This window comes from Ipomoea triloba, chromosome 14 (assembly GCF_003576645.1).
Source record: "Ipomoea triloba cultivar NCNSP0323 chromosome 14, ASM357664v1".
Taxonomy (NCBI): domain Eukaryota; kingdom Viridiplantae; phylum Streptophyta; class Magnoliopsida; order Solanales; family Convolvulaceae; genus Ipomoea; species Ipomoea triloba.
The window spans coordinates 14,056,399-14,076,740 of NC_044929.1; the positions used below are offsets into that span (position 1 = coordinate 14,056,399).

The 20,342-nt window shown below is 34.0% G+C and overlaps 1 protein-coding gene across 1 annotated transcript; it reads right to left on the minus strand.

Annotated features, from left to right (window-relative positions):
- Window positions 1-5,635: 5,635 nt before the first annotated feature.
- LOC116005279 (probable anion transporter 5) lies at window positions 5,636-8,542 on the minus strand. Its single transcript, XM_031245541.1, has 2 exons — window positions 8,411-8,542; window positions 5,636-7,600 (listed from the first exon to the last, which is right to left on the minus strand). The coding sequence occupies exon 2, from the start codon at window positions 7,394-7,396 to the stop codon at window positions 6,068-6,070; it is 1,329 nt and encodes a 442-aa protein (XP_031101401.1). The 5' UTR covers window positions 7,397-7,600; window positions 8,411-8,542; the 3' UTR covers window positions 5,636-6,067.
- Window positions 8,543-20,342: the final 11,800 nt, after the last annotated feature.

Here is a 20,342-nt window from a genome sequence, read left to right on the forward strand (position 1 = left end):
TAAGCACACAAACAAAACACCTTAAAAACACAAACCACGCACCTAAAGTTTTAAAATGACGCACCTTAAGTTTCAACAACTGATGCACCTTAAGGACACAAATCACACACCTTAAGAAGGAAAACCACACATTTTAAGAAGTAAAACCACGCACCTAAAGCTTTAGACCGGCGCACATTAAGTTTCAACAAATGACACACCTTAATCACACAAACGTACGCACCTTAAGAAGGCAAATCACACATCTTAAGAAGAAAAACCATGCACCTTAAGAAGTAAAGCAACGCACCTAAACCTTTAGATCGACGGGCCTTAAGTTTCAACAAAAACGCACATTAAGTTCTCAACTGAAGAACTGACGCACATTAAGCACAGAAACCATGCACCTTAATTTTAATATAAAAGAAAAATGACCAAAATGCCACCGCGTTATTGCTTTTAATCCGTGTCCAATCTAGATAGTTGATTTTAGAGAGAGCAATGGCTACCATTCTACCGCATCTTTCACCTAGACACATTCATCGCATTAATTAGATCTCTATTTTATATAGATATAGGAGAACAAGGAAAAGTCCCACGGGGCTAGCTTAGTTGGTTCGGCCAATCACCCTAAAGTCTTGCTCCAACAACGGTGTGGGAAACTTAATGTATAAAAAAATGAAAAACAGCTTTGAAAGAGGTTGCCAAGTAGAACATATTTTTGTGGCAGAAGTGTCAAATAGCTCCATCTACTATTCACAAGTCCTCAATTAATCCCTTGTTCTAAAATAAGATCTAATTGGCCACATTTACTTTTAAAATTATGTTCGCTTTACTTTTTCTCCAGGTTTCCATCAGGTAACCCTTCTATATTATTGCTGACATAAAATTTAAATAAAAATAATTTGATGACTTGTTTCATTGTTGGTTCACTCAAACTCAGAGAAAATCACTACTCTCTTCCTCCTCATCCACACCACCATAATCGCGGCTGTCGATCTGAAAGCTGAAAATTGTTTGATGCTTCCTACTTGCTACTTGTGTGCCCAAGTAATCCCACAATATCTTTAGTATGGGGTTGCTTAAACTTTCTATGGTTGTACAATACTTATATGCCTATTATCATTCCCTTTCATGCTTTGCTGTAGATCTCACTAGCATCCCTCCCGAAACTCTTCGCTGCCAAATTTCTAAACATGCTCGGAGGCAGAACTTATTCGTGGCCTTGTGCTCCTAGTCACAATTTGAAATTTTATTTCTCCTGTTTGCTTCAGCTGGCTCGGTTGGGCCTACATCAACTGTAAAATGTCCTATAATCTACGAGGTGTTTGAAACTAAATTTGCCATGAAACTTTAACATGGACAACCAATGAGTGCATCTATTCTGTTTATTTTGGATATGCAGAGTGTCAATAGTGCTATCACTCACCAACCTTTCACGAGCACACAAGGAAGAGTCTAAATGATAGTGCAAAGTCAAGAGAAGCTGTTGATTTTGGTTTTAGATCAGCAACCGTGATGATGGTGGTGAGGATGAGGAGGGAGGGAGTAGTGGTTTTCTTTGGGTTTGAATGAATCAACAATATATGAAACAAGTCATCAAATTATTTTTATTTAAATTACATGTCAGCATTATGGAAGGATTACCTGATGTAAACTTGGAGAAAATGCTACGCGAACACAATTTTAAAAGTAAATGTGATTAGTTTAATCTTATTTTAGAATAAGGGGTTAATTGAACACTTGCGATTGGTAAATGAAACTATTTGACACTTCTGTCTATTTTTGCACATGAAAATCACAAGTTTGATTTTTAACAATACTCTCTTGATTTAACATGTCCAATATTCCATCAATTGAGTCTATCACATAATATATTTTTTAATGCAACAATTTACTTATAGTGTGTGATTTAGAATTATTATGTAAATTATTAGTTGTGTGTACATTGAAGAAGAGTGGTGAATTGGCAATGAAGAGTGGCACGACAGCACACGTGAAGGCCCTTTTGCGGTGGACCAAACCTGGCCTATCTTGCATTTGCAATCAAACACGGATTTGGCACTGAAAAGGAATTCTTCAATTCCACTTCAGCTTTAATATAATCACTTTCTTAATTAATTATTCTTCTTATTATTATTATGTCATTTCATTTCTGATTTTCTCATTATTTCTCAATCATTGCTCTTACATGCATAAGGCATCAAATCAGTTTTTCTTTTTGTTGAGATTTTGCTTGATTGGGGTTTCATGCATTGCACTTAATTAATTATTTGGTTTCAACTTTGAGTAGTTTAATTTGTTTGTATAAACTAATACTTTAATTTGGTTCAATATTAGCTATAACGTTTAATCGTTGGAATGCTCTCACTTCCACAAAAATTTAACCATTTTTTATATGAGAGTTTTTGGTATATATAGTTTAGATGCAGTTTGATGATTTTAAAAAGTTGAGAGATTAAAAATGTTTAAATTAATAGTCAAGAATCAACATAACACTATTAATTATTCCAAGAATTAAAATGTTAAGACTCAAAACAAGCACTTACCACTGACCTGTTCTGATATATATATAAATTGTACGTGAGATCAAATGCTTACTATTATGCCAAAAGTAATAGCTAGTAGCAAAAATGTGACTTTATTTCGTTATACTTATGTAGCAGTCGGCGTCGTGTTTCAATGACAAGTTGCAGGACTCAGTTATGCGAGTCGCTGCCTAACAACCATTATCCAAGGGATAAACATTCCTTCGTGTTTTTTTTTAAAAAAAATAATTTTAGTTGTATGTGTTATATATATATATATATATATATTCACTTTTAAAACAATCAATTATGATGATGCATTATGGTAGGTGTTTGAGTCTTATAGTGTGTGGTGAACTTGTGACCTTATTCACATTCTATTAGTTATGAGTTATTATATTTTATATGTAATTTGTACCTAATTGATTAGTACTGATTTATAAAGGATTATAATTATATTGATATATTTCCATTTCTTTGAAAATTTATAGAAAGCAATAAATTTTTTAAAAAGTATATATATATAATTGAAAGTGAAAGGAGCATGCATTTCATTTTTTTTTGGGTGTAGCCCAGAGTTTCCACTCGGACACTGTGATTAATCTCTCCACTGGATTATAGGCACTTCAATTCTATTCACTCGGACATTCACTCGGACACAGTGATTAATCTCTCCGCTAGATTGTAGGCACTTCTATTGGGTGGGACAACTGGCCTGGAGATCGAAAGTGAAAGTGAAAGGAGGATGCATTTCATTGATTATGCAATGAATGGTTGAAGATGGCTTTGTAATTAATTCTCAGAGGGCTAAGCCAAAAACAATGAATCCATCCCCACAAGAAAGAAAGTGTGTTGTGACATTTTACTACCCACAGAGAGGAACACAGCTCTGCTCGATCTCAGTGGTTACAAGTTTGACATATGTCATTAGAAACAACAAATAACATGGTATGTTACCTAAATCCATTAAGAATCCTGTGGGCTTCAATATGATGACCCTTTCAAGAATTGAAGTTCAGTATAGCATCATGATGTTGATCCCAATTTCATCAACTTCCTGTGTTGTCAAAGTTCAAGATTAGTTGAAATCATAGGATTTGTCATTTATCATATATTGTACTGTTCTATCCATCCCATAAAACAGTGCAAGTGGTGGTGGATGGGGAATTGCATTCATTTTTCCATGAGAGTGGCTTCCATGTACATAAGATCAAGATAACTATTCCAACCAATTTGAATTGTTGGTGATAATCGTTTAACTTGTCTTAGTGATTTCTTTTAGACTCAAAAGATCTTAGTACTATTAGATGACCCGAGATGATTCATCCATTGGTGAATCAAATGACTTGATATGTGGGTAATAATCAAGTAATTCACATAGATAAAACATCTTGGTCAAGTCTAAATGAATTGAGGTACACCAAGACGCACGTATTGGAACATGAATAATAACTCCAACAAGTGAAATCATAATTGTCCGATTTACAAAAGAGTTATATATATATATATATATATATATATATATATATATATATATATATATATATATATATAGAAATCTGTTCAAATGTGGCCGCGCTTTCCCGTGCGGTCCACACCACTCAATGTTAAGAAATGCACTACAATGAAAATGCATAAAAACACCTCATAACTCTCCTTGTGTATTTCTTAACACTGTGTGGTGTATTTTTTCATTCGTAGTGGTGTGTTTTTGGTGATGTGTACCTAATAGTGCATATTTGTGTGATGTATTTCTTAATATTGAGTGGTGCATTTCTTAACATTGAGTGGTGTAAACCGCACCGACCGCACGAAAAGGCACGGCCACACCTGATTATGACCATATATATACATACATACATACATACATATATAAGGGCCCCAAGTTCTAGTACTGCCGGTGCATCCTCACCATTATGTATGCAAAAACGACCAATAGTGTTAGGAAACGCAAAACAATAAAATGCGCCAAATACACCACAAAAAACACCACAGACATGATTCATCATATGATGAATCAAATGACATGATATGTAAGTAATTTGGGTAATAATCAAGCAGATATCGAACAGTTTGTGACTTGAGATGTATCAAGACGTATTGGGTTAGACCTAATAAGGCATGGATAATATTAGTCTAACAAGAGATGAGAAATTTTGTTATTTATTATAGGCAGTGTATCCAATCCACAAAACAGTGCAATTTGTGGGAAATTTCATTCATTTTGCCATGAGAGTGGCTTCTATATACATGAGATCAAGATAACCATTATGGCCAATATGAATCTTGGTTCATGCTTTCACTATTTGCAAGGTTTATGAACCGCAAGTACATCTTGTTACCCACTCCATGTGAATGCACACTCAAATTTAGGCAAGAACAAGCTAGCAATCTGCAAAATAGGTCATGTTAATCTTATAAGGGTATAAAATAAATTGGACACACAATAAAATTAGTCCATCAATGAACTGGGAATCATCAATTTTCAAGTGTTACACCATGGATCAAAGTTCATATTGCATTGTGAACCCTGATACAAAATTATGTACCTTTAGTTAACACATTTTGTACCTACAGTTAATATTTTCTATACATGTAAACAAATACCTTGATAATTGCTGACACATAATATGATAACTACAAGTACAGAAACTGTCACTGCATCTACAGAATGTATCAACTACAGATACAGAATCTGAAGGTTATTTTTAGACCAGGGTCTACAATGCAAGGTAGACCCTAGTTCATTGTATAATTTGCCATCAATTTCTCAATTGTTAGGCAAAGATCTATCACATACTCATGTATCAGACACTATTCCCTTGCAGAAATCCAACACATCCTCACAATTCAGTATGTTCTCAATTGTTAGGAAAAGATCAACTCACCATTTTGAAGTAGTATCACACAGGATAAGGTATCTGCAGCTCCTTTCCTTTTTCTCTGCTTTACCCGCCACTGTATAGACAAGAAGCACATATTTCTCGAGCAACATTTTGCCCTGATGCTCAAAAACAGAGGTGAAGATCAAGTTCTTAGCAATGCATGAATCCAAGGAAGCATGACCCTAGGTACTTTTTTATTTTTCCAAATGAAGAGAGGTTACATATATGTAGGAAAGGAAACTATTCTGCATACTAGCTGCTGCATTCTCGTTTATACAAAATTTTAAAACAATGGCAATACAGAAAACATGAAATTCATTGTTAGTGTGCAAATACAATGGGAAAATCAAGAAATCTAACACATTACAGCAATTTGACAATGTTCTAGCTGCAAAAATAATCCAAAATCTTAAAAAGAATCTATGCATCTGATTACTCCTGTCAGTGAACTTGCAATTAGGCTGTAGAGGACATCTTATGTGAACTTCATTGATGATAATTACCACATATCAGAGAGTTGGCCATATACTTTAACAAGTACCATAGCCAAGTATAACAATGTTATAACAATTCTGTAACCCTATGACTTGTCGAAATATATCTCCAAGAAACACTTTTCATAAATACACATTAAAATGAGCCACAGAATCAATGCACAAGCACCTTAGGTTCTCCTCAGTCGAAAATTCTCTCTCCCGTTGACAATAATATAAAAGCTAAAGAGCTGAAAATGCAGAGGAACCCTGGAATATAAAAAACCGCTGTCCAACTATCTGGACTTGTAAGATCTAGTTCAGCACTTTTAGCAGCTTCAAGTAGTCGACCGGTAAGATCAACACCCACAATGCCAGCTAATGTACCAGCTGTATTGGAAACACCCATAAGAATTCCAGCATACTTTGGAGCAATATCCATGTGATTGACAGCAAACCCGGCTCTTCCAAGAGCTAGGAACCCAAGAGCAATAGATGAGCAAAACAAAGCCCCGCCAGGTGTTCCAAAAGTGGGAATTGCCATCAATGCAAAAGAAGCTATAATGAAACCCACAGTGTTCAAAATTTTTCTGGTATTAGTTACAGAAAAGATTCTCCTCGTAATAAAGTAATCAGCAACCACCCCACCAATATTTGAGAACACAAACATGTTGAAGTAAGGCATCATCTTGGAAGACCCCATTTCTTGAAGGCTATGCTGGAGGCCCAGTTCAAAATATGTGGGAAGCCAGTTCATTAGCACATAGAGAGCATAATGAAAAGTGAAATTGTTCACAACAATTGCCCAAACTGGTAGGCAGAAGACAATTCGCTTCCAAGGGATTTTGGGACTTCTGCTAGAATGTACTCCATTCTCCAGTTTCATCTTTAAATTCCCTTTGAGGGGTAGTAATGTTTCCCCAAAGCCAGCAGCAGTTGCTTTTGGATGCTCAGAACGAGGCGGATCGCTAGCATACTTTAACCAGAGTAAAGACCACAGGGCGCCTAAAGCTGCTTCAGCAAGAAATACAGATTGAGGACCTCTGAACTTTACAAGGCTAGGAAGCAAAAGCATTCCTATAGCTGCACCAAAATACATTCCAGAAGTTGTAAGAGAAACAGATCTTGATCTTTCATGTGGTGGTACCCATTGTGCTAGGACAGTGTGAATAGAGGGAAAGATGAAACCTTGGGCCACCCCAACAAGCAAGCGGGCAATTATCAAAACAATTTCTCGATTTGGATCAAGCGGTACCAAAGCACAAGTTAGAGACCATAATATAAATGAAAAGAGAAGCACACGCCTTCCTCCAATTTTCTGAGCGGCCCAGCCACCGGGAACCTGCGAGCAGGCATACCCATAGTAAAATGAAGAAAGGATCATCCCTTTGCTCGTCTGGTTTATTCCAGCAGCATCAGCAGCAACCGTATAGGCAATAGAGAAGCCCACACGCTCTATATAACAGACACAAGTGCAGATGAATGTCAAGAATACAATCAAGTAACGTGTTGGAAACCTCTTGCTCCCCATATTTCCAAGTATAATGAATGTAAATGAAATGCGCCCAGGACACTTTGTGCAGACTGGGCTCTGATCAGACAGGAGGGCTGGTGAAAGTCGATAATACAATAAAATAGCACATTAAACACCTCAAGCTCACAATGACTTCTTAGTTTAATGACTGTCACTTTGCAGGCCAATGTTTGATCACAGTGATGGACATATCTCCAATTCCTATTAAAATAACCACAAAAAATGTGATAATGAACTGAGGAGCATAAACAATACTAACTGGCCTCAACAATATACAAAGAAGAGAAAGGGGAATTAGATCATACTAGCAATTGGGTCGAATTGAATTTCTAAAGTATTAGAGATAAGGGTCTAAGATGAAGAGGTGCCAAAAAAAACAGAGTAAGTAAACCAAAAAGGCAGTCCACAAATGATTGCACAATAGACTAAGAATTTAAAAATCTTAAAGTAAACTCAAGAACAATTACATATTTTTATGGAACATTTGAGGGGAAGGGAGATTGAATGTGAGACCTCTTGTCCCAGCAATTACAGATTTAAACTTTTGATCTAAACTCAATTGATTTTCAAATCCAGGTCTCTTGTTCTCTATCTGAAAATCTAGGAGAATATTAAGTGCTACAAAACTCAAATGGAACTCATTCATTCAATTAATCTATTATTAGCATTATAATTATCAATAGTTGAAATTTCAATTTACAAGTACCGAAATGATCAGATAAGTCTAATCGCAAGAACTACCAGAAAAACCAAAGCCATTTATCCCCAACCACAATCATCAGAAGCAGAACAACTAAGAATTCTTTAAAATCTCAACGAAAAATCGAATGGCAATAGAAAATGGAAACGAACCTAACCAGTAGATCCAGAATAAAGATCCAATTTTTCACAAACTCAAGTACAAAAACGAGGAAAAATAAAAATAAAAATCACCCACCGGGTGAAATTGCAAGAAAATGTTGAAAGCATTAACCCATAGTAGTACATCATAAGAATTACAGAAGCACTTACCATGACTAAGCAATTCGGCGACTGCCATGAATGAGAGTTTTAAGAGTTAAAACCCAATTTGAACAGCGAAAGGGGCGAGAGTAGATGAAAGTCAATGCTAGGGAAGGAAAAAAAGCCGCGAGTGTGGTCAAACTCCTGGAAAGTGGAAGCATCAAATCCCTGTTAGGGATTATGCTTTTTTAGGTATTAGATATTTTCATCAATTGCATTAAATATATTTTTGGTAAACTTAAATTTTAATTGAATCTACTTATATGGAAAAATGACATTTTTTCCCCTTGAATTTTATGTTTATAGTGCTTTTCTCCCTGAGCTATTCATGTATCCACATTTGCTCCCTCAGTTATATTAAAAGAGACGGTTTTTCCCTTTTATGTAGATAAACATTTTTACCCTTAAAAATAAGTATTTTTTTTATTTATCTTCTCCAACAAATTATTGCTTATATTATGGATGCCACGGTTCGATTTGAACCTAACCGACACTGTAGCAACCAAACCAAAATAGTAAGGACGGTTTTGGTTACGATTTATAACCAGAAAAAAAATAATTATTGAATTTTAGACTATTTTAAAAATAGAAAATAGAATTTACAAAAATAAATAAATACATTTTGAATTGGCGGTTCAAACCGAAACTATAACCTTCCCAGAACCATGAACCAAAATGGAACCGCAATCATATCTACTTATATGTGGAATTAGAATAAATGTGAAAATGATCAAACACTATTGATAAATGATAAATCAGTTCGGTTCTGTTCCAGTATCAGTTTTGAAACACTGATTAAAAAAAATTTTTATTTATTTATTTATTGTTATAAATTTTATTTCTTATTTTTAAAATAGTCTAAATTCAATAATTATTTTATTTTATTTTATTTCGGTTTTGAATTATAATCAAAATCGTCCCTACTGTTTCGGTTCGATTGTTACAGTGCCCGGTTAGGTTTGAATCAAACAGTACTCATCCCTACATATAAGCAATAATTTGTTGGAGAAAAAAATAAATAAAATATTTATTTTTAAGGGTAAAAATGTTTATTCAACAACAAGAGGAAAAACTGTCACTTTTAATATAATTGAGGGGTAAATGTGGATACATAAATAATTCATGGGGAAAAAGTGTAATAAACATATAACTCAGGGTGAAAAGTGTCATTTTTCCTAATAATAAGTATATAATAAATCTAATAAGAATTAATAAAGTTAGGTCTATAAGGAAACTAAAAAACGTTGGACCAATTGTTTATTGAAATGAATGGTTATATTATTTTGATTTTGGTATATTTTTATTATTTTTCTATGAATATGTTAGAGTATATTAAAAAATACAATATAAATTGAGTATATGTTAGAGTATATTACAAAATACAATATAAATTTTAATATAAACTTTGGTCAATTAATTAGCCTGACAATATACATAGCATTCAAACTTGAGCTTCAAAGATCACAAATAAGGAACCTTGAAAATTATTTTCTTGCATTTTTGTAAACAAATCTAGGTTAAGTTTTTTTTTTTTTTCCATTTAATTAATCATTTTTTATTTAGAATAAGACTCAATATTTTAATTATTCTTTTGCATTATTGGGAATGATTTAGGTCATTATGGTATTAATATTTTTGCATGTATTTCTATAATGGTACAATTGTACATTATTTTACAGATATTATACTATTATTTATTTATCTGACAAAATTATTCTTACATCTTTAAAGTTCCATACATATATACATACATGCATACCAGCTTGCCAGTAGGGCGCAACCGGTCCAGCAGGACCCGGATCGCCACTGCCGACCACGTCGTGGGGATTCTAGCGGGACCCGCACTACCACTGCCAGCCATGTCGTGGGGATTCTAGCAAGCCAACCCGCCGGTCTATGGCCGGTCGGCCATCGGTGGTTTTCCCCGGCAAACTATTTATCTCCCTTCTTTTATGTCTTTTTGGGCAACCATGTCTTCCTAGCCCAACAAGATTTTTGGCCGACCTCCTTTCTTCCTTCACTACTCTCATTTGGGTCAAGATTTTCCCAATAAAATGAACCATGGGGTCGCATGACCCCATCAAGTAAAAAAAATTATTATTATTTTTTGAATAAAATCAAATCACTATCTCTCTCTCTTGTTTTTTTTTTTTTTTGTGTGTTGAACATGCTGACGGACGATAGAGATGCGAATACGAAAAATAAATAAATCGCCAAATGCATCTTAGGCTATGTTTGGCAAACCTAGCTGAAAAGGTAGTTGAAAGCTGAAAAGTAGCTGAAAACTGAAAAGCTATAAGGTCGAAGCTGAAATCTGAAGAGCTGTTATGCTTAAAAGTGTTTGGTAAAATTAGCTTTTTGATAAGCTGATAAATGTATAAAGACTAAAAAGGACATCTTCATACAATTTAAATAATTATAAATTTAAATAGGTTTGTTTACATATTATAATATAAAATAATGAAATCAATATATTTAAATAAAATATAAAGTAAGAACATATATTTGAAAATATATAAAGTAAAAAAAAAAATTTATAATTCATAAGATTAGTTCATACAAAAATTAATGTTCAAACATAAATATCAAACTGAATTGAAATTACAACCAAATATAATGAAAAGAAAATGTCAAAAGGGTTTTAATTGAGAGGGGTAAAGGATGTCATTTATTTAAAATAATAAGAATAAAGATGAAAAAAAGTTAAAAAGCTACTAGCTTATTTTGAAAAGCTACCCCAAGTAGCGTTTCAAAATAAGCTCTTATTTTAAGCTATTAGCTTATTTTGATAACATTACCAAACAGAGCTTATAGCTTATTAATAGCTTAAAATAAGCTATAAGCTCCTAAATAAGCTCTGTCAAATAGAGCCTTAAGCAATCATTTTTGTAATATTGTTAAATACAAGAAGAATTTTTTATTTTATTTAAAAAAGAAGATGAAAGAGGAAAAGACACTATTACTAATGGTGCGATGAAAAAGACAATAGTCGTGGACGAATTCTGCAAGTTTTGAAAGTTATGAATCAAAATTGTTAGTGACACCATAGTCGTGGGATTAAAAGTACAAAATATCAAAAGGCCTTATATATCCACCACCGTCTCTATTTACCCACCTATCTTCATAATGTCAAGTAGTATTAAATAAATAGATACATAGTGCCATCGTCCCTAGATGTACCATAATTTTGGGTGTTATTTTGGCGTAAGATAAAGCCTTATAGGGATGGGAGGACATGCGATGTGACGCAAATTATATTGTGGATAATGATCATGACTGATACTGCAGTTGTGTTGAACGGATAATGCGGTTGTGTTGAAAAGATAATGTAGTTGTGTTGAAAGGAAACTACAGTTGCGCGGAACAGAGACCGTTCATCCGTTCAACACAACTGCAGTATCCTTTCAACACAACTGTAGTATCCGTTCAACACAACTACAGTTCCAGACGGATGACACGGCCTCTGTTCCGCGCAACTGCAGTTTCCTTTCAACACAACTGCAATATCCGTTCAACACAACTTCAGTATCAGTTCAACACAACTGCAGTATCAGCCATGATCTATGGTCCACGGTATAACGACCGGCGATGTGATCAATAATTACTTTGAAATAAATAAATAAAATTTCAACAAGGAATTAATTCTCTATTTTAAGCACATTATCAAGGCAAAACCACCATGAGCCATAGGAGTCGCATAAATGAATTATTACACTTTTAAGGTAATCAGGGTTGCCTTCCTGGTTTAAAAAGAAAAAAAAAACAAAAAAAAAATGTTATGAATATTTGTAATAATTTATGATACTAACAATGTAAATTTGAAAATTAAGTTCTCTATAATTTGATTAGATTTTATAATTGAGATAATGTTTCTAATAATAATAATAATAATAATAATAATAATAATAATAATAATAATAATAATAATAATAAATAAACAAATAAATATCTTGAACTATAAAAAGTTTCATAGATTGTTCAATTAATATCTACAGAAATATAATTAGAACCTTGAACTATAAAAATTTCAATTAACCCCTTAAATATACAATGAAAATGCAGTTAACCACTGTTAACATGTTACCATTATGTAACGAGTTAAAGGTATATAAGTTGACATTCACGTGTATCTAGAGATAATGATAATGATAATGATAATGATAATGATAATAATAATAATAGTAATAAATAAAAAAAATAAATAATAAATTTCTAAAGTTTACATATGCTTCAATTCATTTCTTCACTGTGCGTTTGGGCTGCTATTATTATTTTTTTAATATAAGATTATAGTTGCCATGGCAGTTTGGCAACCACTGTTGATTACCATGACAACACCTTTTGTCTTCTTCTAGTCTAGAAGAAAACAGTGCACCCGTCTCCTTTTAGATCTCGAAGGAGATGACGGCACCGTGATAAGTGCATTATTGTTTTTTTTTTTAAATCTATTTTATTTGTGAATTGCTTCAAAACTTGTGTGAAATATGACTAATTTGTGTTGGTTTTATTTCAAGGTGCAATTATTCACAACAAGTAAGAGATTGAAGAATTTTGAACAATTATATTCTTGAACCAAGAAATCAATTGGAAAGCACTAGGAAGCAAATTGAGAGTTTTCTAAATAGCAAGGAATTGCCTCTTGGATGACTGTCCAAGAGGGTGTCCACCTCTGGCCTAGAAAGTGAAGTTTTTGTGCATTTTGGAATTACTTGGACGCCCTCTAGTCCATGATCGTGATTTTCTCTACCGGAATGTTGGATAGTCTCTTGGACGACCGTCCCAAAGGACATCTATACCTGCTCTACCACTTATTTAAAGATCAATTGAGCTTTATTTTCATGGTTCCGACCCATGGTTGAGCCCTAGCCATTTTCTACTAATTTCTTTCATATTTTAGGGTTAGATACTTAGATTTATGTTCTTCCTTAACACTTTTGAAATTTGCAACTTTGGATTTGAAGCATGAATTTCAAGATTGTTATTCTATTTTATTAGATAAGTTCTCTTTTCTTTCTCTCTCTTTCCTTTATGCCATTTATGATTTATTTTTGTGCTTTTATGGTGATTATGCTTAATATGCGTGAGTAATGTGTTTATAGACTTAAGTTAGGATTGTATTATCTATCTTGATGTTATATTCTTTGATTATTGCATAAAGGAAATTTTTGCCCACCTAGGGTTCTTGAGTTTATGAAAAATTTGTGTTTGTAATTTGTTAATATTTGGTGTACAACATTCATTAGCATGCCTTTGGAGGAATTTTGTCTACAATGAGAGTTGGGTCAAGATTCCAAGCCACTCCTTGCATAAATCCGATATCTCTCTATAAAAATTGGGAAAATTGGGGGTTTGATGTTAATTGTGCTTGAAGAACTTGGACTTAATGCATCACAAGAGTGAGGCAATTCATTGTTCTAATCCTTGTTTATTGATCACAAGAGTGGCGTATAGACTAGGATTCCTATGTGCATCCCCTCAATCCCTTGGTTGTGTGATTTTTCCACAATCCTTAGGTTGTATTATGCATCTAGAAGATAATGCATGCTGATATCTACTATTTTGTACAATAATTCACCCCTTATTTTAGTTGTTTTGGTGTTTATTTTCTTTATCCTAATGAAATTGAGAATTGTTTGTGTGTTATATTATCCCAAGAGTTGAATTATTCACAAGGAGCAGCAAAGGAAGAGTTTTGGAACATTTTGAACAAGTTTTGGAAGAAAAGGAAATTACCCAGGAAGAATAGGAAACAAGAATATGAATTGGAAAAGAATTGGAAGTTGCCTCATGGGCCCAAGGCCCATCTATCTCCTATATATTCGGAGGTCCCCTTAGAGAGTTCAAAACCCTAGCTTTTAGTTTATATCTCCCTAGCATAGTTTAGATTAGTTATTCATTAGATTATTTAATTTCAAGATTGGAATCAAAGATTGAAGATTGGATTTGTTCTTTATCAGTTAAGTTCTCTTATTCCTTTATTACTTTCTTGCAATGTTTATGGTTATTAATTATTGCTTTGTTTTGTTTACTCCCATCATGCGGGAGTAGTTCGTTTATGGGTTTGGATTAGGGATCCATTGTTAATCTTGATGTTCAATTGGTAATTAATTGCATAAAGGGATTGAATCTTTTACCTAGGGTTTATGTTGATTTGGGGATTTCTTTCTACTTGTTATTGATTGATGGCCACAATTAATTGCTAGTCTGGGAGAGTGATTCATTACAACGAAAGTTGGATGGAGACCTCGAGCCTTACCAATTTCAACCTAATTTTCCTACTATGAAAGTAGAGGTAATATTGGGGGCTTACAATGCTTAGGTGCTTAAGGTTATGATTGATGCATCACGACAGTGGGGCAATCTTAGCCTAATTCTCTTATTGATTACGAAAGTAGCTGAGTAGAATTCTTTTGTGCATTGCCTATATATCCCTTGGTTAATTATTCTTTCCCTAATCCTGAGCTTGTTAGAACATCAAAGTTACAATCCCCCTAATCTGGCCCATACTTTTATCATATAGTTTTCACCCTAATCAATTGCTTTCTTTTATTCCACATCATTCAGTCTTTGTTGCTTGGATTCTATTAATTCACATACTCTAGTGCCTGGTAATTCACACAATTACGTGCCATAGCCCCAATCCTCAGCGGAACAACATTACACCCTTTTTACACTCATCATTTGTACTCATTTCATTTTGGCGCCGTTGCCGGGGATTGGTTTATTTGGTTTTAATTGTGTGATTATTTTCTTACTAGCATTAGACTTAGTGAATTTTAAGAGATCAAGTTTTTATCAAAAAAAAAAAAGACAAAAAAAAAAAAATTGTTGCTAATGTGCCTGCAAGTCTATATCTTTTAATTTGATTGAAAGGGATTCCCATGTTGGGTCAAGGAGGATACTACGATTCTCAATCTTATGAGGGCAACCAATATGATGGATATGGAAATCCTTGTACAATTCAAGCCCCACCTCCTAACCATTACTATGATGTTCAATCCCAAAATTTTCATCCACCACCATTCCACCCCCAAAACTCATACTCTCAATACACTCCAAACTACCAACATCCATACCCACAACCTTCACAAGATTTCAATCCACACTACCAAAATCCTTACCCACCACATCCTCAGGAATATCAACCTTTCACTCAAGAGTTTGGTGCCAATATGAATCAAGAAGTTTTTCAAGGAGGTGCACCACCAAGGCTCATGCCACAACCTCTTTGGTTTGCCATATGTGGAGGATCACATGAAGCCGAAAGATGCTACATCTTTGATCCTAACTTTCGATATCCAGGCCAAGTTCAAGTACCTGTACATCAAGAACATCAAGAGTCATTCTATCAAAGACCTCCACAAACAAACCGACCTATTGATGAGGAAACCTTAGCATTGGCTAGACGTTGGGGAGTTACTATTGTACCCGATGATGACATTGAGGATGGTGGATATCCCATGAGACCAAGTGAGGAAGAATATGCCAATGATCAATGGGAACATCAAGAGCCATTCTACCAAAAACCTCCACAAGCACGCAAACCTATTGATGAGGAGACCTTAGCATTGGCTAGGCATTGGGGAGTAACTATTGTACCTGATGATGACACTGAGGATGTTGGATATCCCATGAGACCAAGTGAGGAAGAATATGCCAATAATCAATGGGAACCTCAAGAGCCATTCTATCAAGAACCTCCACAAGCAAGCCAACATATTGATGAGGAGATGAGGTCCATGATGAATAACATAATCATTCAAATGAACATTCAACAATAAGATGTTGAATTAGCTTTTTTCCTAGGTTTTCCTCTGGTTGTGATGACTTAGTAGTCGGTTAGGATGAGGTGGCATGGTAAAATAATTTAATATTTTATTATTTTATAATATGTGGATATCCCCAAAATCCCCCCTAAACTAAATCCTAAAATCTCCCCAAATACGAATAAAAAATGACAGATGTGCAACGTAATCCACAAAATCTCAAATCCTTAATCTAATTGACAGAGCTTGCAACCAAAGATCCCTAATTCGTAGTGACTAGACATTGATAACCGGCAAGAGAGTTGACAACATTGATGACCGGTGAGGTGGAGAATCTGTAGCAAACTCAAGAGGATCGAGAATGTAAGCTTAAAATTATGTTGTGGTATGTTCGGTAGCAAATACGAATAAATATGTAGTGGTATGGTTTTTATTCTGTACGTGTTGAATTTGTAGCAGTAGGTGGATAAAGTGTGTAGTATGTTTGTGGTCCTGCTTTGTTTTTTTGGAAAGGATTACTTTTGTGCATAATATGTTTCCTAAAGCTTGTGCTTTTTTTTTTNTTTTTTTTTTTTTTTTTTTTTTTTTGTGGGGGTCATATATTTTGTGTACTCCCTCTGTCTCATTTTATGTGTCTGGTTCGGTTAACGAGACTTGACTAAAGTTACTTTTAATTCAATTTTTCATAATATTAAGTTTAGTATTATTATTCAAAATTTAGATATTTAGAAATTACACTACAAATACTATTAAACACAAAAAAAAATCAAATTTAAAAATAAGTAAAAAATACTAAAGAAAATAAAGAAAGAAGAAAGAGTTGGTTTGACCAATGAATAGTAAGTAGGACAGATAAAATAGGACAGAGGGAGTACAATTTAAGAAGTAGAATATGCGTGGTGCTACATGTTGTCTACACTTGAAAAAAAAACATGTGAAAGAGATAAATTTTTGTCTGGTTGTTGTGATTTTAAAATTGTGCATTTACTTATTTTGTTTCAGGATGCCAGATAATATTGAATTAATAATTCACCATGATGGTAACTTTATACAAAATCCTAGCCTTGAGTACATATATGGACAGGTAGAATCTGTGAAAATTGACCTAGACTTTCTATGTTATTCACATATGATGAAGTATATAAAAGAGTCGAGATATGAAAAAAAATTCTATCACTATCTTACAAATTAACACAAGAATCCTTTAAGTGCTTGAAGCTTTTAAGTGATAATGCCAGCACTTTACACTTAGTTTAGATTGCTCAGCTAGGTAATGAGTGTGAGATATATGTTGACTAGAGGATCCATAATTTGTTTCATTGTCTTTACCTGGTGTTTTTTTTTTTTTAAGAAACTGAAAATATGGCTCAATTTGTGGGTTTGAGTGACATTGAATTAGATATTGATAGGGCAGAATTTGAGAATAATGAATGAGGGTGATGTTGGGGTTGAATTTGAAAGTGATGGTTGGGCTGAAATAGGAAGTGATGTTGGGGTTGAATTTGAAAGTGATGGTGGAGCTGAGCTTGATGATGAAGATAAAGGTGATGTCGGGGCTAAATATTGTGAGGAAGATGAAGATGATGACAATGAGGGTGTGGGTAGGCAACTTGAAACTAGAGATGTAGATCATCATGAAGGGAATGCAAGTGCATACTATGATTCTGATGATCCACCCACCATTCAAGAAGATGATGACAATGATGTTGGTGAAGAGGTCCAACCCAAGGTATACTCCTTATTCTGATCCACCTGGTATTGAGTTCGGTATGCTATTTGATGACAATAGCCAATTTAAACATGCAATGATAAGTTATATTGTACATAATAAAAGAATATTTATTGAAAAAATGAGCCTAAATATGTAAGGATAGAGTATTAGAGAGATATGTCCATTTTATTGTAGTGTAGGGTGGGAAGAAAGGTGCAAATGTTTTCAAGTGAAGGCTATTAATTTGGTCCATAGATGCAATTCAAAGTTCAAGTTAAGAGTTGTGAGTCAAAAGTCGAGGACAAAGTCAGGAAGGATCCTTGCATAGGATATACTCAGCTGAGAAATGACATAAAGGCATATTTAAAGCTAAATATTTCGATCAACATGGCTAGAAGGACTATAAGAGGAATTCTGAAAAAACTTGATATAAGCTATAAAGGGTAGTTTAAAAGACTGAGAGATTATGTTGAAGATTGTTTTAACTCAAATCCAAGTAGCACAGTTGTGATAAAAATAGACAGGGTAGTTCTTAATGCTCCATGTGTATTTCAAAGAATATATGTTTTTTTTTCTGCACTAAAGGAAAGGGGTTTTAAAAGGTTGTAGGAATGTCATTGGGTTAGATGAGTGTTTCTTGAAAGGTATGTTGGCGGGAGAGATATTAACTACTGTTAGTAGGGATGGAAACAACCTAATGTATCTAATTGCCTGAGCTATTGTTGAGATGTAGAATAATTTCTCTTGGAGATGATTTCTAGAATTGTTGAAGGCAGATATAAGGATGTGGAATAGCAGTGACTCGACAGTCATGAGTGATCAACAAAAGATATCATTTTTGGTTAATCATTGTTTATAAACTGCTAGCTTGCCAAAATATTACCTAATTAATTATGTTATTCTGCATTGCTTAAGTAATATAATTTCTGAATTATTTCCTAAAATTGAGCACAAGAATTGTGCTAGGCATGCCCATGCCAATTGGAGTAAAACTCATAGAGGCAAGGTCTTGAAGAAGCATTTCTAGCAATGTGCTAAGGCAACCACAGAAGCACAACTTGAAGAAGAACTCAAGTCATTCGAAAAAAGAGACGTGAATGCAAGAAAGGACTTAGAAAAATATATACCCAATGAAGTTGTGGTGTAAAGCTTTCTTTAGGACTAATGTTAAGTGTGACATAGTGGACAACAACCTTTTAGAAGAATTCAACAACACACTGGTAAATGCTAGGGCAAAACCAAATCTTTCAATGTTGGAAGACATTAGAGTTGGAGTGATGAAGAGAATTACAGCCAAGAAGTCTTCAGTTGTAAGGTAGAGTGACCAATTTGGGTTATTTATTATGAAGAAACTGAATGACAACATTGTAGCCAGTGTTGGTTGGGAGGTGAATTTCAGTGGTGATGATTGATATGAGATAAAGAAGGTGAGGCATCAATTTAAAATGAGCTTAAAAAAGAGGAGTTGTTCTTGCAGGTTGCCAAATGCTAATCCAAGTTGCAAAATACACAAAATGCTAACCAAATCTTGCAAAAAAAGAACAAGTTACTATGTACATTGTGTATTCCAGAAAACAACAAAACAAATGCTCTATGCACAATCAGTTATAAATAAATGAATAAACAGAAATTGCATTCAAATGGCATTAGAGTAACAAACTTTCATTACAAGATATCCTAAATACTATAAAGTCATTAATAGAAGCGTTCATTACAACGTAATCTCAAGTAAAACTAACACAATTACAACCAAAATCAAAACACACTTTCTCTTGAAATCTCTCTTCTCATTTTTTAAACTACATCTTTTATGTTATTTTATCAAATTAATTATGTTTCATGTATTGTTATGAATATTTTTATAAAGTTTTGATGTGTTTTATTTTTCGCATATATCCAACAATATTTATGACTATATTCTTTTAAGTGTTTCATTTTTTAAACTACCTCTTTTATGTTTCACCCCACTAGAAAAATTTCCTGCCTCCGCCACTGATGGTAAGTCTTGCTGCTCTGAAAGTGGTTGCTTTAGTTCCTCTTCTCCAAGTAAATGTTGGTGCATTGAATCCCATGTCAATAAGATTCTCATTGTCAATCCATTATAAGAATTCCTTACTCCTTTGGTTATTAAATGTGTTGGGGCAGCTCACTTCTTCTCTATTCATCACAGAGTTAAAGTCTCCCATGGCTAACCAAAGCTTATTAATATTGTTGCTTTCTCTACTTAATTAAGCCGCGCACCACCGTATGTGTTTTCTCAGCTACCGCTTGATTTGCTTTATGCTGAATCCGAGTCGTGTTTGTTTTGGTGCTAACATGATCATTTAGTTTTGATTGACTTGATTCTGTATATTTAGGTCCAGGTCCTTTATTGTTAATAATCTGTTTCTCGGAGACTTGAACCGCAGCTCTCTTTCCTTTCCCTTTTTGCCTATCTCCAAGCGTGCTTTTGCCTTCCAAGTTT